Source organism: Phaethon aethereus (genome assembly GCF_964289735.1).
Source record: "Phaethon aethereus genome assembly, chromosome: 2".
NCBI lineage: Eukaryota > Metazoa > Chordata > Aves > Phaethontiformes > Phaethontidae > Phaethon > Phaethon aethereus.
The window spans coordinates 25,317,908-25,341,873 of NC_138582.1; the positions used below are offsets into that span (position 1 = coordinate 25,317,908).

Below are 23,966 nucleotides of genomic sequence, written 5' to 3' on the forward strand. Positions count from 1 at the left end.
GGGCTTGTATTTGTCCAATTTACTAGAGTAATTCCTAACTCATTCCACTTTTGCTACTAGGCAGAGACAACTTGGAGCCACAGAAACCCCACTAAAGACTGATGTAAAGAAGATGCTTAGGAGATTTCTGCATCATTTGTCAATAGATTGACCACCCCATTTAGCAGCAGGCTAACATGTTTCTCATGTTGTTGTTTTTTTAAGTTTTATTTTCTTTCTTCTTTTTTTCTGCATATAGACCAATACAAGCTCTTCTTGCTGTTCTCTGTATTGCTGTAGAGTTTCAAACCCACCCTAGCCTTGGCCTTCCTAATCCTGTTCCATAGTATCCAGGCAATGCTTCTTTATTTGTCTTTAACAATCTGTTCCTGGTTCTATCTCTTAGTTTTTGCCCTTTAGCTCAGTCAGGAGTTCCTAGTTCATTCAAGATGGCCTCCTTCTGTGCTTGCTTGTTATCTTGCTTGTCAGGAAGGACTGTTTTCATACTTTGAGGAGGTTGCCCTTGATGCTAAACCAGCTCTTCAAGGTTCTATTGCCCTTTAGGGCAGTATGCCTTGGGATCCCACCTGCTAGTTCCTTTAACAAGCTGAGGTTTGCTATCTGGAAACCTGGTTCTGCTACGTGCTTTTGTCACTTCCCTCCATAACTAACCTCCAGGATCTCATAGTCACTGCCAAGGCTGCCTCTGCCATCCCTGGCAAGTTCTTACTCTCCTCATGAGTAGCTGGTCTAGTGGAATGCCTCCTGTAGTGGGCCTGTACAGCACCTGCAGTAAAAAGTATTACTGCTCACTTCTGGATTTTTTTTGTACCCTGCCATGTTGATCTCCCAACAGGTTTTGAGGTGGTTCACCTCTCCCTGCCCTGAACTCAGAGGCTCGTTCCAGTGCTGAGTATCATAGAATCATAGAATCTTTGGGTTGAAAGGGACCTTTTAGGGTCATCTAGTCCAACCCCCCTGCAATGAGCGGGGACATCTTCAACTAGATCAGGTTGCGCAGAGCCCTGTCATCTACTTCACCTTTTTTTGTTTGGGAGGCTTGTAGCAGATGCCATGATGGCATCTACCTTTTGGGCTACTCTTTTGGTTTTTAACCTATAAACTCTTTAACAAGTTTGTGTTCCATAGCAGAGCTGCGTGTTTTTGTAGAGCTCAACCCTGCCTATCTTTCCTGCTTGTTGCTTGTGAGGAGCCATCTCTCACAGCATGCTAATTGTGTGAGCTCTCCTGTTGTGTCTCTAATTCCTGTGACATCATAGCTCTGCAGCTGTGCACAGCCTGGCAGTTCTTCCTGTTTGTATCACAGGCTGTATACTTTTGTGCACAGGGTTTCAGATGTACCTGTCTGCCCTACTTTCTCTCAAAGGGAGTGAGGAAACCCCCCCCCCCGGAACCCTGTTTAATATGTGCTTCCCCATTCTCTGTGCCTCCACTTACCTGAAGGCTTTGGTTTCTGTTCCCTGGTGAATGTAGTTTAAAGCTATCTTCTCACTAAGTTAGCAAGCCTGTTGATAAAGATGCTCTTGACCTCCTTTGTCGGGTAGATCCTGTTTCTCCCCAGTAGCCCTTGTTCCTCTAAGGATCCGGTGTTCATAAAAACACCAATGCTTTGCTGCTGGTAGCAGTCCTGCTGGAAAGTGGTGATCTGCAGCTGTATCTGCTTCTGCCTGAGGCTATCCCCTTGTCTGTCAGTATCAAGGCCACCACCACGCTGATCCTTGTCCACTTAATACAGATTATTCAAGGTCTGCCTTGGTGGTGCTGTCAGGGCCAACGTGGGTGGTGTGAACAGGTGCGTGGTTTGTGAGCCAAGTGATCTATTTGCACATATGTTTTATATAATGATAAAATTGTTTTTAAACAGTGACAACCTAAAAAAGTGCTTCCTGTTTGAAAGGCACGTGGTTGTATTTTTTTTTCTAAGTGACTTGTGGTTAGGACTTCCATTGAGGTTCTTGACCTTATTCACAGTGCTTTTTCAGAAAAGGGCTTTGAAGAACCAAACTAACTAAATTGGTGCTGATCACAACTGTGTATGGACATGACAAATGCATGTCGTGCTACGAAAATCCTAGTTAAAATTTGTTTTCCTGTTATCTGTGCTTAGTGCAGTGCTGAAGAGGTTCTGTACTGTTCTGCATTACTTCCAAGGTTGTGTTCAACATCTGGTTAGCCAGTTTAGTACTTCATAAATGTCTTGTAGCAAGCTGGAACTTGGTTGTGAAGAATGAGCGCTAAGGAGTCTGACTTCCATATTCTAATAAATTCTTGATCTCCCTATGTATTCTCGTTAGTGCTAGCTAATGTTGTGCATGTGACCATGGGAGATGCCTGAGATTTCCTGAAATAATTTTCCATATGAGCTACTAGGTATGTTTTAGGTAACTTTATGTTGCTGCTAGGCTCTATTAATTTTCAAACTACAGGTAGAAGACTCTGATTTGTTAGTGCTATCTTGAATTATCCAGTATAAAAATGCTAATGTAAGGAGAAGAGAAGATGGGGTTTGTTGCATATTATGTTCAAGAAACATTACAAAAGTTATGTTACTGGGATTATATAGTCAAAAACACAAATTGAAAAAATACCAACACTGATCGTCGCTTGTGCAGTGAATGGCTGTTATGTTTATACAGCATGGTTTTCATATGATTTTATGCACAGCTTGACTTGGGCTCTGTAAGAAGAATGACATTTTCTGCCTCCCTTCCTGTGATCCTATGCCTAAGTTGTTATACTTGAGTAAAACTGGTAATTCTCCTATGGTAGTGAGTTCTTATTCCATCCATTACTGTTAATATTGAGGTGTCGCCTTACTTATAATATAGGAGGAAGAAGGGATTATCTCCATTAGTTTGAGACAATTACTGAAAGTCTTAGACCAAACCATGTCATTGTAAGTCATTTTAGATGTCATGATTTGCTACCTCACTCAAGACATAGGCTGTGATTTTGTTTGAAGAGCACTGTCTTCACACAGAGCATGCTGTCTGCTTAAAAAAAAAAAAGTCTGAAAGTTAATTGCTCTGATAGTGAAGTTCAAGGTAAGTGGCTTCAGGAGAGTGTGGTCTCATTGAAGTTTGTAGCAGACAGTGGGAACCAGACTCTAATGCTGACTTCAGGTGAGAGTTGCAACCGTAACAACTCTTCTTCTCTCTGAAGCTTTCTGCTCAATCCATAAGTTTTACTTTAAATGTTACAAGCAGGAAGGGTATTGTAGTAACTGTTCTCTCTTCTCCTGTTCTCATTTGCTCATCTCTCCTGCATCTCAGCCTCTTTGTTAGTACAGCCTTGTCTTCACATGAATGAAGACTAGGAGAGGTATGTGGTAAGATTGGTGATGTTTGAGCTTCATAGCTTCTGGTGGAAGAATGATTATAGCATGTGCCTTTATTTGCCATGAGAGTGCACTTGAACTAGTCGGACTGTTGAGAGTGCACTTGACCTAGTCGGACTGTTTAGATGCAGTGATCTGATACTTCCTGGAAGCATCAAGCTTAATGTGCATGTATTGCTTCTTGTAAAAAGAGCAGCTGGGAATGGACTTGGGCAGTTAAAGCAATTCAGCTGAGCCAGACCTCTTCAGAGGGGCCTCAGGAAGAATGACTGACTGTGAGCAGAGGACCTGTAGATGAGTTGTCTCAACAGCTGCGTGGATTAGGTAGTGCGCGATAGACTGTATAAATGCATCCTTAAGTCTCTCTTGTGCATAGCATCCATAGCCAGTTAGAAGTAAATATGTGGATTAGCTGGTCTCCTAATAGATGTGGAACACCTGAATTTGCTGTGATCTGCTTTGCTCCAAATTTTCATTTTAAAGGTTGGCTTCATGGTTAATGTTTTTATGTAGGCTGTAGAGTTGTTCACCTTTGTCATTCATATTCATTTTAATATTTAACTTGCATGTGGTTTTGATGGTGAAGGATTTGAAGATGCTTCATGGCTGACTCATATTTAGAGGGTAGCATCAACCCACCAAAGGAACACAACATACAGAATTAGAACTAGCCAAAGATACCAAGCAGATAAATGTTCCACAGGGTTTTAAATGAGGATCTTGACACAACTGAAAATCAGAAACAAAATAGAAGGGTGATGACTGTGAATGACTATACTAAGGTGCAAGGTATAGAGCATGCTATAAATGCTCAGAATAAAATAAATTAACTGTTTTAACGGGAGACATAATACCAATATGGCTCGATCAGAAATAGTACGGTATAAGAACCATACATTCAGACCAGGATAGCAGCATTGACTATAACATGTTTCTAGTCTTAAAACATTAAATAGTTTTTGTTTCTTTTAATTGTTTTAATTTAGTTGTGTGGTAGTTATCAATGGCATTACTTGTACGTCAACGTCAAACTACTAGTTAGAACTAGAGAGTACTGGATATTAAGTAGATGGCAAGTTGTGTGCTGTGGGAAGGTGTACTATGGGCTGATTCTGTACTTAGCTTTTCCTTTGTAAATTGAAGGTCACTTGCTGGGACACAGGCACTACACTACATAGGTAGTGACTTTTAGCCATCCTTATGAGGAGAGCCTGTGATTTAGGGTAAAGAAGGGAGCAGACATAACTAGAAAGTATTTTGATGTGGATTTTAAGAGTTTATTTGTGGTTTTGTAAGGTTTTGTGACTAAATGAATAATTGGAGGAGATTTGGGATCTGTTTGTATACTTCGGTCCCTTGTTACCTCCAACAATTGGTAGCCTCAAAAAGTGTATCTGTCTCATCTAATCCCTCGAATTGCATCAAGCTTGTGTTAGAGACTAGTTGGCACATAAACTATATGTAAAGAAGAGCTATACATTGTGTTTAAAAAAAAAAAAATTATATTTTTCCTAACAAAACAGGGTTTTTCTGTATCTTGTATATATGAAGACGTAAGCCATTGATGTGTTTAGGTAATATGTCATCAGGAATATGTCCTTTTAATACAAATTTAGAATGATGGAATGCACTGTAAAATCCAAATGGAGTTAACTGCTATGCTCACCACAGGGGAAAAAATAGAATAGAATAAAATATTTCAGTTGGAAGGGGCCTACAATGGTCATCTAGTCTAACTGCCTGAGCACTTCAGGGCTGATGAAGAGTTAAAGCATGTTACTAAGGGCATTATCCAAATGCCTCTTAAACACTGACAGGCTTGGGGCATTGACCACCTCTCTATGCAGCCTGTTCCAGTGTTTGACCACCCTCTCGGTAAAGAATGCTTCCTCATGTCCAGTCTAGACCTCCCCTGGCGCAGCTTTGATCCATTCCCACGTGTCTTGTCCGTGGATACCAGGGGGAAGAGATCAGCACTGTCCCCTCCTCGGGAAGCTGTAGAGAGTCACCCTTTAGCCTCCTTTTCTCCAAACTAGGCAAACTCAAAGTTGTTAGCTGCTCCTCATAGGACATTCCTTCCAGCCCTTTCACCAGCTTTGTTGCCTTGCTCTGGATGCATTCAAAGACCTTCACATCCTTCTTAAAATTGTGCAGTTCTGGGCCCCACATACTACTGAAGGTGAGGCCTCAACAATGCTGAATACAGCAGGATAGTAGCCTCTCTTGACCGAGATGTTGCGCTGTGTTTGATGCACCCCAGAATGCAGTTTCCCCGCCTTGGCTGCCAAGGGCATGCTGTTGACCAGTACCTCCAGATCTCTTTCTGCAGGGCTACTCTGGCCACTCCTCTCCCAATTTATACTTGTGCCCAGTGTTACTCTGTCCCAGGTGTGGAATCTGGCATTTGGACTTGTTAAATTTCATGCCACTAATCATTGCCCAATGCTCCAGTCTATATAGATCCTTTTGCAAGGCCTCTTGTCCCTCAAGAGAGTCAACAGCACCTCCCAGTTTGGCATCATCAGCAAACTTACTAATGGTGCATTCGACTTCTGCATCCAGATTACTGATAAAAATACTGAATAGAGCTGGCCCTAGAATTGAACCCTGAGGAACACCGCTGGTGACTGGTTGCCAGCCACATGTAGCCCCATTCACTGCAACCCTTTAAGCTCTGCCCTTCAGCCAGGTCTTCACCCAGTGCACTGTGTACCTGCTCATCCTGCAGTTGGACAACTTGTCCAGAAGGATGCTGTGGGGAACAGTATCAAAAGGCTTACTAAAATCCAAAAATACTGCATCTGCTGCCTTCCCTTCCTCCGTGAGGTGGGTGACCTATCATGGAAGGATATAGAGTTAGTTAAACGGGACTTTGCCTTTGTGAACCCATATTGACTGTGCCTGATGATTGCGTTGTTCTTTAAATGCCTTTCAGTTGTACCCAGTATGATCTTCTTCACAATTTTTCTAGAAACTGAGGTTAGACTAACAGGTCTATAGTTTCCTGGGTCTTCCCTCATGCACTTTTTGCAAATCAGAATAACATTGACCAGCTTCCAGTCAGCGGGGACCTCAGCTGCTATTTTTTCGAGAACTAAACCTAGGGATTTACCTCCTTAAGGTATACATACCTGTCTTTTGTTCAGTCAGGTAACTTACTGGGTATTCCTTAGTAGCTAAATGTTTTGGAATCTCTTTATTTTGGGGTGATATGCAAGCTTTAAATGTAGACCAGTCAACTAAAAGAAACAACCAACCAACCGCCTGATTTATTCGTATTAGCATAAACGCACCTAATCCTGCTGTATGAAACAATTTAATTGTAAATGGTGCTAATACAGTATCACAGAATGATTGAGGCTGGAAAGGACCTCTGGCGGTCATCTGGTCCAAGTCCAACTACGCTGCTCAGGCAGGGCCATCTAGAGCTGGCTGCCCAGAGCCATGTCCACATGGCTTTTCAATGTCTCCAAGGAGGGAGACTCCACAACCTTCCTTTTTGTGGAAGTGTTTGGTCCACCTCACAGTAAAAGTGTTTCCTGATGTTCAGAGGAAATCTCCTGTGTTTCAGTGTGTGTCCATTGCCTTTGGTCCTGTCACTTGGCACCACTGAAAAGGGCTTGGCTCCATCATCTTTGTACCTTTCCTTCAGATATTTGTATGTATTGAGATGATCCCCCCCCCGCCCCACCCCTGCCTTGAGCTTTGTCTTCTTCAGGTTGAACAGTCGTAGCGCGCTCAGCCTCTCCTCACAGGAGAGTCCCTTTGTTGGACTCTCTCCAGTATGTCCATGTCTCTTTTTTGTACTGGGGAGCCCAGAAGTGGACTCAGTACTCCAGGCATGGCCTCACTAGTGCCGAGTAGAAGGGAAGGATCACCTCCCTCTGCCTGCTGGCAGCAACTTTGTCTAATGCAGCACAGGATACCATTTGCTACCTTTGAAGCATACAAAATACTTAAATACCAGTAATGTTGTGCAAAAACATCTGCAAAACAACACAGCTAGAACTTCTTGTACAATGCTTTGTGCATCCAATAAGGGAAGAAATGGTGTATGTAGGGCTCAGCTGTCATACTGCCATAGTTAAATAATGCTTGTAGTTTTAGAAGTATTTTTTTGAGAATTTAGTATTTGTGTTAAGTGTTTTCAGTGGTATGCATAGGTGGTGTATGTTCTGCAAAAAGCTTAAATTGCACAAACATCAATAAATGAATAACTTTGAAAGATTTTTTTTTTTTTTTTGAAAGTATCTATTTGTTGTGATTCCATGGTAATGTTCAATGTGGCAGTACGTTATTTTCTGAAAAGGTAATTTTATCTAGGGAAGGTGAGTGTACTTTCTGGGCTTGTTGAGTAAGGCTGGAAATGCATTGTGTCCTAAATATTATAAGATATTAAAGCTAAATATTTTGCCTATGTATTATGTATATACTTGGTTGTGCTTAGCAATAATATAAGCAGGAATGACTTCAGTGACTGTATCACGTTACATAGTTGATTATACGTGTGTATACACACACATGCATTTTATGAAGCACAAGTGGATGGAGCTAGGATATCTAGAGTTGGGGTTGATGTGTCTCAGAACGCTTATGGCAGAGTAATGCTGTTGTCTTTTTTTCCCTGTGCTTCCCTGTTACTGCTGTTCCTGATAAACACGACTTGGGCTCTCTGCTTACTTCTTATAGGTGACATTCACTTCTATGGGCTTTTCTGACCACTGTATGTATTTTGATGTTACAGAAAAACTTTTTACTTTTGTAACATGTAGCCATGTTAGAGATTTCCTTTACTGATGGTCCCCAGATGGTGTATCAGGCTGCAATACTCCAGAACTCACTCCCTTCTGATTTGCTGGATTCTCAGTCCATAGTTTCTTTGCCAATCTTTTGGTATAGGTGTTCTGTTCTTCTTTTGAGAGCTGGGCTTTGCCATGCACCTGCAAAAGCACCTCTCCATCTAGAGTTGATCCAAAGATCTCCATGTGGTTTAACCACTAATTTTTCCAAGAACTAAAGCTAGGAATATACCTCCTTAGGAGCACAACATACTGAAGAGACACTTTCTCTGCAGAGTCTTCTAAGCACAATTTCTCATAATACCTGTTTCTAGATGAAAGTGGGCAGTAAGTTGTATACCTATCTTGCTATACATTTGTCAGTGCTCAGAGTAGTTTTTTGATGCATGTTCAGGATAAACCGTGTGGAAGTCTCTGGAGATTCAGGACACTGTATTGTTTCTGAACTGGGGTGGATTTGGCAAAGCTCTGGCAGGAAGTGTTACACTCAGTGTGTCATAAACCGTTCATGGTACACTATTTGTTAATAGCCAGAGCTTAAATTGCCTGTAGTGTGAGTCTTCTGATAATCACAGTTTTAGTCTACTTCACCACAACACATAATGAGGATTGTTTCTTTCTCCAGATATCCTTCTGATGATACTTCAGGTTATCTTACAGTTGATTTAAAGTCCTTTCTTGCTTGACTCCAGATCAGGTAGATGGTGTTACTCCCTTGGTGCAATGCCAGGAAATCCATCTTGTTTGAGCTGTGTATAACAGGGTTTTCAGTTCTCCTGGCATACAATCCATTATGCTGACTGTTGTGCTGCTTCAAAGTAGCACAAGTAAAGGCTTTGAGCAGTGTGCCACTGGGTAGACACACTGAAAAATCTCTGAGGTAAATGGCAGGCAAGAAATGCATAGTATGCAGCAGAGGCGGTAACTGCATGCTGTGGAGCATCGAGCTAATGCCACCATCAGTTTCATCCTCTGCTTGCATAGGGAAAGGTTTATAAAAGTCACGGGGACTCTTTGAGTATATCAACACTTGTACTTATTTGGAAAGCTATGCCAATTTGATCAGCTCCTACATCCTTGTTGACTATGTGATGAATTGAATCAGGGAACTGGTTTGTTGGAAAAATAATTTAGCTGGAAGGTTTATTTTTAACTAAGGTCAGTTACAGTTGTTCAGTGGAAGCGCTGACACACAGTGGGAATTACTGCTGTAGGTTGCAGTGAAAGGAGGGACTGGAGCTTGGCACTGCTGTTTAAATAAATGTATGTGAAATTGTGCCTTTGGGCTCCACACCCAGGTTTTATGAGACTGGGGAGAAGCTGGAATAGGGAAGTGATTCTGTTTGTTAAATAATTAAAACTTGTTATGAGGAACTCAAGTGCAGGTAATTGCACTGACTAATCGTTTTCTGTCGAGTCATTCTGTTGGCTTGGAGTGATTGAGTGGTGGGTTGTTTTTTTTTCTCTGGGCTTTCGGTGGTGCTTTTTTTTTTTTTGGAGGGAGGTGTGGATATGTACCAACACTTTCAAAACTGAAACTGGAAGGAATTGCTATTGTTTAATGTAATTTCTGTGTAGGATTGGAAAAGTAGAGAAAGGGGAAAAATGCAACCCAGTGTTGCAGCCAAAGTAGAGTACTCATCTTCAGTTTTGAAGTTTCTTGCATCTCAAAGAATGTGGCAAGTTTATTTGCTTAGGTCTTATATTAAAGCATTGATGTGCTGTAACTGGTCAGCATTTCAGTTGCATGAATAATTTCTTTGTATTTCCTTGAGAAATGGCATCCCATGGAATGAACTGTGTGTGCGGTTTTGCTTTTATTCTAGAATAAATGTTGATTTATTTCTCGGGGGGTCTGGTACCTGCAAAAGATTCACTCTTTCTGATAACACGTGTTCAGGAGCTTATGCATTCCTATTATGTTGGTCTAAAGCAATGAAGATAAAAAATGGTGCTAATTGATGACTTGCTAGTCCATGTAGTTTATGGAGCAGATAAATGACTATATATATATATATATTTTTTTTTTTTTTTTTTACTGCACTGTGTTTTCTTTGGTAATGAAATGTCTGTCAGCTTGTTACCAGTTGATACTTGGAGCTTATTGTATCATTTGTGATAGTATATGAATTCTGCAACACATTGAAGTAGTAAATAAGAGAGAGTAAATAAGAGAAGTGTTTTTGACTGTTCAGTCTACTCCACTTCATTATTTATAGTAAGTGTTTAGTCATTGACAATTTTTTTTTTTTGCTTTAAAACTGAAGCTTGCCTGATATGCTTAAAGTCAAGCAAAAGAGTTCATAGTGTTTCCTTTGTGATGCTTTTACAGGGTTCAGTAAATATCCTTGTTGCAATTTTTTTTTCTTTACTCTTCCAATTTTCAATTTTGTTTCTCGGTTTGTATTCAGTTACTTGACTAATTTGCGAACACCTTTCTATTCATCCTGACTAAAAAATAAACAGCAAACATGATATGAAAGAGAGCTGGGTATAACTGTACAAAATGTATTGCTGACTTGAGTAACTCTAAAGTTCTAAAAGCCCCAACTATGCTACCTTGATTCTCAGAAGTAACTGAAGGCCATGCTGCTATTAAAGAACACAAAGAAACCTGTTAAAAATTAAGCATTCAGGCCGTAAAAGATAGTGTTATGCCCTGGTAAACGTTATGTAAAGGAAGATATTTTTTAGAGACCAGAAGATATTAACAGGCTGCAACTACTTTGAGAATTGTGGGCTGACGTTGCATTATCTTCATGTAGTGGTAGTTGTGCTTGTTAAATGTGGCTTGTCTTATATATTCAGGGCCAGCTACATTACAATTTCTGTTAGTTTAATTGTACAACTTCATAGAGTGATAGTAACATGGTATATTACAGCATAGTTTATGAGGATTATCCACACCTAATAATAAGAACTAACAGGAAACTTTTGCATAGACAGCAAATTAATTAACATTGTTGGTAAATATTTTAAAAAATATGCTACTTGTAGCTGAAATTGAAGAGCCATATATTCAATCCGATTGTATTTTCGTATGAGGATATCATCTAGCCATTGTTGAATGATGCAGCAAATTTAAAAAGAACCCAAAAGTTCAGTAAGCATTCATTCTGTGAATGTTGGCAACAAGAAAAGAACGGTGTAAGAAAAAGCCCATAGCATCTGGTTGGCATTCATTCTCAATAATTTCTGTAATTATCTACAGTTAAAGGAACAGTGATAAAAGTTATTGATAACTTCCAGCATAAGAGTACCTTGACATCTTAGTTGTCCTTTTTTAGGGCTGAGTAGGGTTTTGGGAAGGTCATGGGGGCACATCTGTGTGGGTGTAGTTCTACAGGTTTATGTTGGTATGGAGCGCAGGCAGAGTGAGAAATAATTACTTTCAAAAATCAGTATTTACTTTCATTCCATATAAAACGAAGGCACTAGCCTTAAAAGGAATGGCTTCACAGACTTCTCTGTAAACTAGTTGGGGACTGTTTGGGTGTTTGTATTTCTGCATGCTATATTATCTCCCTACAAATAAATAGCAAGCTATCCCTGATAAATGTATTTTTTACAAGCCTTGTGATAAATAAAGTGCCTATTTTCTGTACACCTTTATCCCTTTTTGTTCTGTGTGTTCTTGCAAAGAAGATCTTAATTCATCCTCTCGGAATTGTAAATTGCTGTCAATGAGAAACTAATAGTAGTGCAATTAGGAATAGCTGCTGGACAAAAGCTTGATACTACTAATTGTAGACTTAGCAGGCATTTTGTATGCAGGAATTTCAGAAATAAAAAAACCGTGGTATTCTTTTAATCTCTTTCCAAATGTAGGACTGTGCCAGTTTGGGCAAACCGTGTAAAGACCTTAAGGGCATGGATGGTTGAGGAATAGCTCTTGGCCTTCCACAGTAGAGAAAGGGCTGTCTCTTTTTCTCCAGGGAGGTATTCTAGTGTGTGCCATCTAGTCCAGTGGTGATCAACCCTACCTTTGTTTTGACAAAGGTAATGCGTAACTTGATAATTAATACGTATGATCTTAGTGACAAATGTATTAGTTGTATATTGTTGAAACTGCAGCAGTCCTAATGAAAGATGTCAACATCTAAAGAGTAGTAACTTTTGATTGACAGGCAAGAGAATATTACATATTCTGCCATCAGATCTGCATCAGTCAGCCCTTTCTCTAGTTTTGTAGCTCGTTTGCCCTAATTGGACTCTAGATGTGTAAGAATCTAGTTAGTAGATTAGAGTTTTGAATTGTATATGCTATTGGGCATATTCCTGTGTTAAAATACCTAAGGTATATTGTCTGTATTATTTGTAATAATAATTATGAAATGAACATTTTTTTTAAATAATTCAAATATATAGACTCTATGTGTGTACCTGGAAATGGTTTTATGTTTTTTTACAGCTAACAGAAGATGAAATTGCAACTATTCTGAAATCTACTCTGAAAGGGCTTGAATACTTGCACTTTATGAGAAAAATACATAGAGATATAAAGGCTGGAAACATCCTTCTTAACACTGAGGGACATGCAAAATTAGCTGATTTTGGTGTGGCTGGCCAGTTAACAGTAAGTACCTGTGGAAATATCATTTAAAAATGCCTTAGTGCTCCTAACCATGTTCTCTTGTCTTTTTCTTCTGCCTTGAATTTTGTGTCTGAGGAGTGACTACTGGTAGAGTTAACATTCTTTCTCATGAAGAGTATTTAATGTATTGGAAGGCTATTTAGCTTTTAATTGTTTATTTTTATAACCCAGTGTACTTCAAGTGACTCATGATCCCACTTTAAACTTTTGTTTGAGGTTTGTGATCATTGTCACCTGTTTGACATCTGTTTGCTAATGGGGTGAATCTGTTTGGTCTTAATTGGAAGTCACTACCATCTTACCTTTAAGTGGCTAATTTAACTTTTGAATACAGAATTAATATCAAAAGAATCTGAAAATAAGCATCTCTGTTTTAATTGCGTAAATAATATAATTGCAGGATACAATGGCAAAACGTAATACTGTTATAGGAACTCCATTTTGGATGGCTCCTGAAGTAATACAAGAGATTGGGTATAACTGCGTGGCAGACATCTGGTCCCTTGGTATCACTTCAATAGAAATGGCTGAAGGAAAGCCGCCGTATGCTGATATTCATCCAATGAGGGTAAGTATGTGGTGATGTTTTCTTGTTTGTTGTATTAACATCCCCCCCAATACTGTAATTGTAGAACTATATGTTTATGGACAAAGATTTTAAGAGTAAGAATTTTTCCTTGCTGTCTTGCTTCCAATTTTCTGCTGTTTGCTTGTGTTTTAACATGTCTCTGTAAAGTTCGAGAATAGCTCTCTCTTGGTAAAAGTAAAGTAGTAAGTGCCTTATTGACTTGAAGGCAACATATATTCTAGTATTCCATACTCTACCTGTACTTGGAGACTTCTGTAGCCAAGAGGCCATCCTCCTTTGAAAGGGAGTTTTAAGTAAAGATGACCTAAAGAAGGATTCAGAATTGTCCTGTGTGAGTGCTGCTAACATCAGTAACAGTTTTTAGTTAGTACTGACTCTTAAAGTCCGTTACTGAATTAGTTTAATTTTTGCAAAATAAAATGTAAATAGAATTAGTCGCTTTATGAGAAGTAGCAGTTATAAAGGAATTACTTGGAGAAGTTAATGGGGAACAATATTTATCTAGGAATAACTGTTGCCACTGTTAGTCATGCTTTTATTTTTTTTTTTTGAAACGAGCTATGGGATTGCACCAATTGCATTGAGCATCAGTAAGTACTCTGTTCTCGAATTGTTTAGATATAAAGTCATTTGAGACACTCACAAATAAGACACTTTATATTGCTAAAAGCAGATTATTTTTCATTAATGTGATTTGCTGCAAAAATGATATGCATATAGATTATTTTATTCAGTTTTCTTTTGCTGGTGCCTCATATATCAGGATCTTAATGTAAGGAAGCCACCACCATTGAAAGAGAAGGTACTGTTCATATATGATTACTGTAAGGTGACAAATATGAGTTCAAGTCTATTTAGTGCTGTTGGGTCCCTGATTTTATTTGTGTGTGCTTTTTGGAGCAGACATGTTTCCTGAAGTTTTATGGCAATGTGCAGCTTGGTTAAAGCTAGTGAGTGTTTTGCAATTAGAAACATTACATAATTTTGGAAGAGAAGCTTAGTAATTTTCCTGCACCATATTTCTCTTTTGCTGTATAACTAACTATTTTTAAATAGTTGTTCAAACTGAAAATACTCATGAAAGCAGAGGACAAAATAAATATCTCTGAAGCTTGTTTTTGATGGGAACTTAATTTAAAATAACACTTAAAAATATTTTGAAGAACTATTGATTACATACTAAATACATTTGATCATGCTGATGTTTTTGGTTGTACTTCTAATGAAAATGTCAGTTACATCTGCGTTCATTTTAACATCATATGTAGTTGCACTAGCTGTTGAAAGGTGAAGACTACATTATCAGAGGCGATTTTTATATACATGACAATAGCTGCCTATAAATCAAAGGTCACTGAGTTTGAAAGCTTGTGAATCTGTTTAATTCTTGTAATCAAACAGATGCTATCAAAGGCCAAAGTAATTTAACACAACAATTCTGAATTACATAGGACATGTGTTCTTGTTAATAAATTACGTTATGGTTTTTAAGAGCTTGTATGCAGTTAGTATGCTTTTGTATATTTGATACCTACAGTTTTTCTTAATTTTTATTAGTGAGTTGTTACAGTGGTTAACAAGAAATACACAGATTTAAGTTGCAATAGTTTTCCCAGTGTTATATGATATAGCTTCACAGGACTTTTGGACATATGTAGATGCTTTCCTACTTTGTTTTAGTTATGACACAGAATTGATACAGGCAAGCATGAAAGCTTGGGCAAATTTTCATTATTTTTTCTAGATGTCGCTGGAATTCTGTGGTATTTATGTAAGGCACAATTTTGTTACTTTGGAATGCATGTTGAAATTACCATGTGCGCTATTTTGCTGTAGGCTGGTTGGCACTGCCACAAAGGTAATGCACTGCCAGTAGGCCATTTCCTTGTCAACTGCATTTACAGCTTAATAGAAATACTACATGACTTCTTTAAACAAGTGTTTTGGCAGAGAGGAAATAGCAGATTGCATGCAAACAAGCATAGCTTCCTCTGCTTAACCACACTCTAGCTACTCCAGAGAATTGTACTAGTTTCCACTGGGAATGAATGAGAAGTGGGGGGTGCAAAATGTAATTTCATATGTGGGGAAAGAACAGCAGGTTTCCTTTGTCTAAGTATTCCTGGTTTAGTATATTTGACTGCATAAGTGTCATCAACGCTATTCCACTTGTTTCTGCTGTGAACCTGCAGCTGTCATGGTTGATTGAGGCTCAAAGGTCAAGACCATTTGCTGGTCCAGTAAGTCTAATGTTTTATTCATGTAAGAATCACGGAATGCCTCACATACTTGATGTCAGAGTCCTTCTGTGCTTTTACTAACAATGAAAAGTGAAAATTCTGTGTTTTCATCAAGGGAGGGTTTTCAGATAGTTTTAAAGGAGCAAAAAATACAGATGTCCTCAAGGTTGCCCTAAAACGTGGTGATAGTGGCCAGCAGAAATAGCAAGGAATTTGCTGATAAGTCAAAAATCACACAAACTTAGGTAACTACACCCATCCAGCAGGGCTAAGCACATGCTGACTGCAGTAGTCTGTGCAGCAACCAGGGTTAACATGGCTAACAGTGTGCAACTGCCTTTGATTGTTCTACTGGGATGAGCAGTTATGAATTAATAATGGAACTAATTAAAGGGGGCTTCAGTGTCGTTCTAGAGCAAGATTCACTATCCTACTTTGATGCTGCAGTGGTATGTTTTAACAGCTGTGTTCCTGTGTCCCCCATTGACTGCAGCATGTATGCTGTCCTCTAGTGATAAAGTATTTATGTCCTACCACTATCTGAATTTAATTCAAACCACTAGCTGCTTTTTTCAGTCTCTCCTCTTCATGCAATTTCTGTCTTTATTATTTGTTTCTAAACTCCTCTTTCTTTTATTTTCCAATTTATAATGGAAGCATAAATATTGGCACTGTTTTGCTGTAGTAGTTGTGATTTTGCTTTTTGGTAAAAATTGGTAACATGCCTTTGAAATATCTTATGTGTTTGCTAATCAAGCCATAATCTCAAATTTGTCATGTAAAAGAGTTGTTTCTGCTGGAAGATCCTTTAAGCTGCAAAGTTTTTACTTGATCATAATCCACCTACTGCTGATATTTGGCTTTATTAACAAGTAGATTAACAACACTTTGCCATAAAGCTAATCTTAAACCTTAAAAATGGCTGTTTTTTGAGGTCCTTTCTCTAGGACCACCATTACCAAAAATTTTCCTTATATCCACGCAATGATACGAATATCCACTTATTTCTGCGAGGCTGTGTTATGATCAATTTAAGCCAATTTAAGCGTGGGCTGCTGGTTATAGAGACAGCCTATCCTTAGCCAGGAGTTCCTGACCTTTCTGTTAAGCACACACTGGCATTTTTGTGGCCTCACATGGAGTTGGATAAAGAAACTGATGATCTGAAAAGCTAACCCGACAGAAATCTGCTAGAGCTGAGCCAGAGAAGTTGTAGGAGCATGTAGATGGACAGGGGAAGTGGGCCAAGTGGCGTTACTGCCTTTGGCCACAGCCATGCACTGAGCCTTGTAGACCAACAGTAAAACCGCAACCTGCATTTTATAAAATTTGCTCCTCTTTGCAAGGTCAACACTTACTGACAGGTTGGTGTGCTTCAGAAAAATGCTGGTAGTTCTCTTCCAAAAAACAAAACAATCCCACTCCCTACCCTCTCCCCACCGGCCCTAATGCAAAAACCCCCAACCTCATTTTCTTTCATGCTTTTCAGGCAGCTGCAATAATTCACATTGCTGTGGTATGGAAGAAGCTGGTGGTAGATGTGTTTTTCAACACTTCACAGTGATGGCCTTTTGTTTCTTTATGGTGAGGTTTGTTGGAAATGGACATCACGTGTTCTGCAGTGACTTGGAGGAAGCCAATTTGAACTGCTTCCATTTGTCTTAAGTCCAATCATGATATTTATTTTTCCATGGCACTTACCCAGATTATCCATGCCTCCTACTTAGCCTGTGTCATTTCTACCCTGGACTAATCTGTTTGTAATAACCTTTTATTCCTGTTGTATCTTAACAATCTACCATTTCCCGTTTTTTTTTATTCTTAGCATATTGCATTAAAACTGAGGATTGAAGTGAGAATTATTGCTGTGTAAGAACCAAGGAAATTGTCATGTTGAGCATTGCTGTCTGAGACCAGTTTTTCAGTCATTGAGAAAATGGTTTCCTCTATGCCTTTTGTGCCAGAAGTTGAGGATAGGAAAAAAGAAAAAACACTTCTGGCGGTCAGATGTCTGTCTGTATAGTCACTCTTCTATTTCTTCTCTCTAAGAGATGGAATTGTCTTATCGGTTTCTATTATTTTCTTTGAGAGATCACCTATCTTATCTCAGCACTACTTCTTTTAATTTAGAGTAGGTTTGTAAAAGTATATTATATGGTTTTCTTATTTTAGTGCTTTTGCTTATCTTTAGAAAAGAGTTTGAGTTAACTTCTAAAAGTCCTTTTTCTTTTAAGAACTTTCTATGAGACACTTTTTGTTAGTTTGTAACTTGAGGTCTTGGCTGCTGTTTCTAGATAGAGCGAGCTAATATTTAAAGAGGTTTAAAATATGGATTTTTGATTGTACATTACTGTTTATTATTTTACTACCTCTTCAAAATCTTGTGGAAGAATGACTGAGCTGTGGTAGGACTTGCTGAGTGTGATTCCTCAGGGAGGTCATAATTCTTCAATATTGCTGTTGTGCATTCTGTATTAATCATAGTTCCCTTAAAAACACGTAGGATATTTAATTGTAAGCAACTGAACATATTAAGATTATTTTAAAATAGTTACATTTTAAGTCTTGAAAAAAGCATGTGAGACCCTAACACGTACAGTTCTTTGAATGGTAGGAATGCATACAGTTAAATGAACAGAAAAAGTGACTTCCCATTCCTCTGGATCTTCCATTGTGTTGTGTCTTGTCTTTCTTAAAAAAAAATCTTGATTTCTCAGGACATGATTTTAGCGTGTGTTGGCTTACACAATGCCCTAGTCATTCTAAATTTGTAAGTAATGTATGATAATATAATGTATAATGTGTTTGCAGTGGGAACCTAAGACACTAATGTGGTATGGTTGAGGCTGTAGACTGGAATTGGAGAAGCATGTGTCTTGCTGCAGGCTTCCAAAGAGCTGTTGGAAGACCTTTGGACACCTCTAGGCTTTAAATGGAGCTTTTGTGTTTGCTTTAAACTGACTTTAATGCAGGTGATAGCATTTAGGTTGGTATTCCTACCTGTTCCCATGCATTTTCATCACCCATTTCTGTTGGAACGAGCGTTTAGGTGGCCACATGATGAGCCCAATCAGAAGATTGAGCATCTGAAAAACTAACCAAGTAACAAAAAGTAGCTTTCTCTGATACTGTTAACAAGGTGCTTGGACCTGGCGGGGTCAAAAATATGTGTCTGGAACTGGCGGGAGAATAAGGTCATTCCTTTTTGGGGGTCAGCCAAGTTGGTGCTGAGGTTGACTTAAACTGCAAAACCAGAGTCTCAGCTGTCCATTTGTAAATTCGTTATGATTAAAACCTAACAATTATTTAAGGAAACTCCTGTGTACGTAAGTACATCAAAGGTCACAATGTATCCAGATACCATCATGGTTGGGAGCTGTAGCTGTAGGCACAGTGCTGCCATGCTGTTTTTGCTGCTCTGGATTTCATTTACCTTTTGAACAAAGAGAGAGGCTGAGGGGAAGGAAAGAGATTGCTTTTCCTTTTTCTGCTAGGCTGGTAAGTGTCTGCAGGCTGTGGAGTGTTCTGGAGATGGCCCTTAGAAATGCCTGCTGTAAGGGACAACCAGGCTTTTTTGTAGCCTCTCCTGCCTGTCCTTTTGGACTTTTTCTGGTTGGATTTATCAATAAAATGAGTCAGGGTTCTAGACCTTCCATGGGTAAGTGTGCCCACACAAAGCCTCCCTCCTTCTACACCTCATCTATTATTCCATCTTTAAATGCTGTCACCATGATACAGCTGAACTTCATGGGGTAAACTTCCAGTGGCCTTCTGTTTGCCTTCATCTGAAGGCAGGTGTTGCTTCATAATATGTTTGCCTCTGTGGCACTATTTATAGCCAGGATTTATTTCTAGCTGGAATTTCAAATAGGTTTTATAACTTTATTCAAGAAAAGAGCACAATTAATACCAGACAGTATTTGTCTAACAGAAAATAAAGTATGTTTTCTATATAGACTGGGGGGGGGGGAGGAAGGGGGGGTGGAAGGAAAAAAAAAAAAATCAATTTCAAAGGAGTTTCTTCCTACATAAATCACTGTGAGAAATGCAACTGCATATTGTAATAGGATATGTAACATTTTTAATTTGAGAGAGTAGTAGTATTACATGGTTCAAACCAGTTGCACCTATGCTAATACCAGTGCTGATCTGGGTGTTGTGTCTTTGGTAGTTGGTGTGTTGGTTTTTTGTGGTTTTTTTTTTTCTGTTCAACAACTTTCTTTTCAGGGTTGAACTCTAAGAAGTGTGACTTACTTTATTTAAGGGTTCTCAAAAAACAAAGCTTTAAACTTCCATTTGTATATGCTGCTACTTCAAATCAGTAAGCAGCCTGTCCACCTGCTCTATCAAATGTGAATAATTGTTGTATGGTGATTTTTGTATGAATCAAACAAAAAAGACACTTCTTTCAGCAATAGCTTTAAAAAAAAAAAGTGCCAAATGGTTTTTCATTCAAGATTTATTTCACTTGTCAAAATAAACATAGGTTTTTAATTTTTTTTTTTTTAACCTTGAATAATGATCAATGTTTATAGTGTGTGAATAGACCTCTTTATCTTAACTGCTTCTGGTGTGGTAAGTTATTGCTGAGGTGCAAGCCAGTTCTTAACACCCTGTTCATGACTTGACTCCTTACAGTAGGGCTTCTGGAATTGAGATGATAAATGTTGGGCAAATTAAAATAAGTAATTGCATACCTTTGAACTTGCACATCTGCGTGTATTCCATGTTTTTGAGCAAATACCTGATGTGCTAAATGAGATATTTGCATAGACTTTGATAGAACCTTTATATCTAGATATTAGCTCTACTGATCACCAGGAGAGTTGTTCTTTCTGTGAATTAATATGCCAGTCAGTGCTTGCTGTAACTGTAATGAGAGTTGGACCTGGTTGCTTATTTTGTCAGCATTCTTTAATAGCAAGTTTTGTATGCGTTGTTATCTGTAACTTAAATTCAGGAAAAAAAATTATACTTTTTCTGGAATACAATTAAGGCAACTGTCAACTCTTGCAACAATGTCATTTACTAGGTGAAAAGAGCCAATTTTTTAGGTACTTGGTAAATTCTGTCAGCTTGACAATAGTTTTTACTGTGGTTATTTTTAGCAGTGGATTGAAACTAAATGAAGTGCCAACTGTGGTCCTGCAGAAAAATCATTGCCAAAGTTGCACTTGTGGCTCATGGGCAATCTATTCACAGAGCTGCAGAGATCCTGCTTTATAGTTTTTGGGTTTTGTTTTTTTTTTTTTTTTCAAATAATGTCAAGATATGTATGGATCTCCTAACTTAAAGTTATGATTTTTGATTTTTAATGAAAATGTCCTTAGTGTTCACTTATGTGTGTAGGGTGATTGAGTGTTTGGGGTTGAGGGTTCAGGTGCTTTCCTCCTTAGGCTCCTGTTTTTTTGTGGAAATGCCAGGCATAGATACAGACGTAGTACCCTTTGAACACACCTTCTTTTTTAGTATTTGATGCCTGCAGGATTCATGGAGGAAGTGAATTTCAGAAGGATTTCATTTGCTTATTTGCTTGTGACCAGCCCTTCTATGGACTCACTGTAGAGGAGATAGTGGGGAATATTCTGATGAGTGAGGAGATCAACCCAGGCAAGTACCCCAGGCAAGTGCCCCTGGGGTATAGTCTAGTTTCTTGTGATACAGAAATATAACTTCTTCCCATTTTTCAGCATGCCTTGCATAGAATTTTAATGGAAGTTCCTATATACCAAGCACAGCTTATCCAAAAAAGAACAACAGAGTAAAAGAAATAGTATGTGAGTTGTCCTCACACTGAAGACAAGTTTAGAGGTGTCTGGCTGCAAAATGTATGAAATATAGCCTGTAATATTCTACCTACTTTCTTAAATTGCAATCGATAATTCATTGCTTGACTTTACCAGATTCAGTTACGTGTATCGAGACTCCTAGAGGGTGTCGTGCTATCATGGCAGCATCCAGTTTCCAAAACTTGACTGCTTGGTGTGGAAAGGGATAGTATGCTTAACATCAGCCCATTTCTTGTGGAAAGGAGAGTTTTTGTAATACTGTTGTGAAAGCAAGATAGGAAAAATACCACTTGTTCTCTGGCAAAACTTACAGATGACAAAATTTTCTCCCTAATGCTCCAAGAAACTCTTTGAAGAGGTTTTGCAACATCGCTTTATCAAAAGCCTATACTCCCTTCTCCCCACAGAAAAGATTGACAGATCTCTCTGGTTTATGGGACTGTTGACACTACAAACAAAAGACTGGATACATACAGTAGTTCAATTCTGTTTCACTAGAGGTTTGCAAAGGGTGCAGAACTGTCCTAATAATCTAATTTCTTTTAATCAAGATATGATCTTGTCAGTATCTGGCTTCATAGAGAGAAAAAATGACATAGAGCAGGATGTAAGGAGCAGAAGAAAATATAAGATGGGGATAATGGCAAACAGGGTTGGGTTGAGTTCAGCTTTAGAAATCCAGAAGATGCTACTGAGGTAAGACAGGGGAAGCTATGTGAAGTCTGGAAGAAGAGCTCACTAATGAGAGGAAATCAATGCTTTATAAAGGTTCACACTCATATTTATTTGTCTAATCAGCACAGGATGATATAGTATTAGCATTAATACACATCCTATGAAAACATTAGATTACTTGAGGTGTGTATGATGATTAAGTCAGGGAATGAAAAGGCCCTATTCCCATCCACGTTAAAGCTTTTGAAAAGTCTATAATCTGATTGTCTTCCTGTAGGTATTGCTGCTCTTATCTACTCTTCTTTTTTCTTGCATTTCTAATTTTTTTTTCCCCTTCAGTGAAGAAATGGCTTGAAAGTTCATATAGTAAAACTGTTGCAATATAAATAAAGAGCAGTTAAAAGTATTTGTGGTTATATAATCTAGCATAAATGTTTCACTGTGGTTTAGAGAATACATCTTCACTCCTTCATATCACAAGAATTTTTTGGGGTAGAATAAATAATATGTTTATTACTGTTAAAAGTATAAATTCTTTAAATTTTTTAATGATATCAGGTTTTTTTGTTGCATATGTGTGCAAAAAGGAAATGTTAATCTGTCATGTGTAATAAAGTAGCAGAAGCAGAGAATATTTGAAATTTGGACTGGAACTGGAGTTTAATTTGAATTAAATAGAGAACATTTATTTCATGCTCCTAAATGAGGATTTAATTAAAATTAAATTAGTTCATCTTTTTAGACTTAGCCCTGCATAGGAAATTTGAAACATATTTCAGTTGATGGTTGGTTTTCTCTGACTTTGATTAATCACTTTCAAAGTAAGCAGAGGATCAGTACAGTAATTTCATAATTACACACAAGTGAGTTAACTTGAAACTTTAACTAAAATAACTGTAAAGGAAGTTTGATCTTGGTTAGTTTCATGTAATGCTGTGTATCTTTTGTGTATGATTCAGATTCTTAGAAGTGTTAATCTGAAAAAAAGGACCATACCATGATACTACCCATTTATTTGCAAGATACTTTAATAGGGAAGTGTTTGACCTGGGAATCAAAGATGTTGGAACAGTAAACAAAGTCTGAATGAAGCCATGAAATTGATGGAAGGATTCCTGATGACTTGAGTGAGCATTGCATCAAGCCCTACATCTGTAAGTGGTGTTAAAGATTATTTGATGGAACTATTAACATGGGTAAAGCCAGGAAGGTATTCAACAAACCTAGTGCAGCATGGGTTAACATTATCCCCTGCTGCTGAGCTGGCTGCTTTCTCCCTGGACAAATGTTAAAAATAAGTAAGCAAATCCCCACCAAAAAGCTCATTGAGAAGTTATAAATTGCTATAGAGCTGCTCATTTGTCATGTTAGTAAATCTGTAAACATAGATCGATGTGCAAAGCAAAATTATTTTGCACTTGAAGATCTCAAGAAAATTTTATTTGAAATAGGCAATTGGTAGTAAATCATGAAGATCTAGACTTCTTAGACTAGGTATTAGGAAAAATTTCTTTATTGAGAGAGTGATCAAACGTTGGAATAGGCTGCCCAGGGAGGTGGTGGAGTCACCACCACTGGAAGTGTTCAAAAAACATGTGGACGTGGCACTTCAGGACATGGTTTAGTGGGCACGGTGGTGTTGGGTTGATGGTTGGACTTGATGATCTTAAAGGCCTTTTCCAACCTTAATGATTCTGTGATTCTGTGAAAATGCATTAAAACTAGAATCACAATTTTAATGTTACAAGGCTTTTTTATTAATTAACTTTACAGATGTTCTTATTTGAAAAAGTCTTTCCAACATTTGTACGTGTCATTGTGTGCTGAATTTATTCAATTGCTTTTTAACTTGCACTATGGACTTGGAAAATTATTCAACAAGGTGTTTATACAGAGACTTATGAGAACTCCTTTTACTAAAAATTCTGCAATACCCTGCAGGA

At 38.3% G+C, this 23,966-nt stretch overlaps 1 protein-coding gene across 1 annotated transcript in view; it reads left to right on the plus strand.

Annotated features, from left to right (window-relative positions):
* STK3 (serine/threonine kinase 3) overlaps positions 1 to 23,966 on the plus strand; it is a gene marked incomplete at its 5' end in the record, with an annotated part of 138,508 nt that overhangs the window by 21,596 nt on the left and 92,946 nt on the right. Inside the window, 2 exons of the mRNA XM_082014798.1 lie at positions 12,548 to 12,712; positions 13,131 to 13,298. Coding sequence (XP_081870924.1) covers positions 12,548 to 12,712; positions 13,131 to 13,298 — 333 coding nt within the window. The remainder of the gene's footprint in view (positions 1 to 12,547; positions 12,713 to 13,130; positions 13,299 to 23,966) is intronic.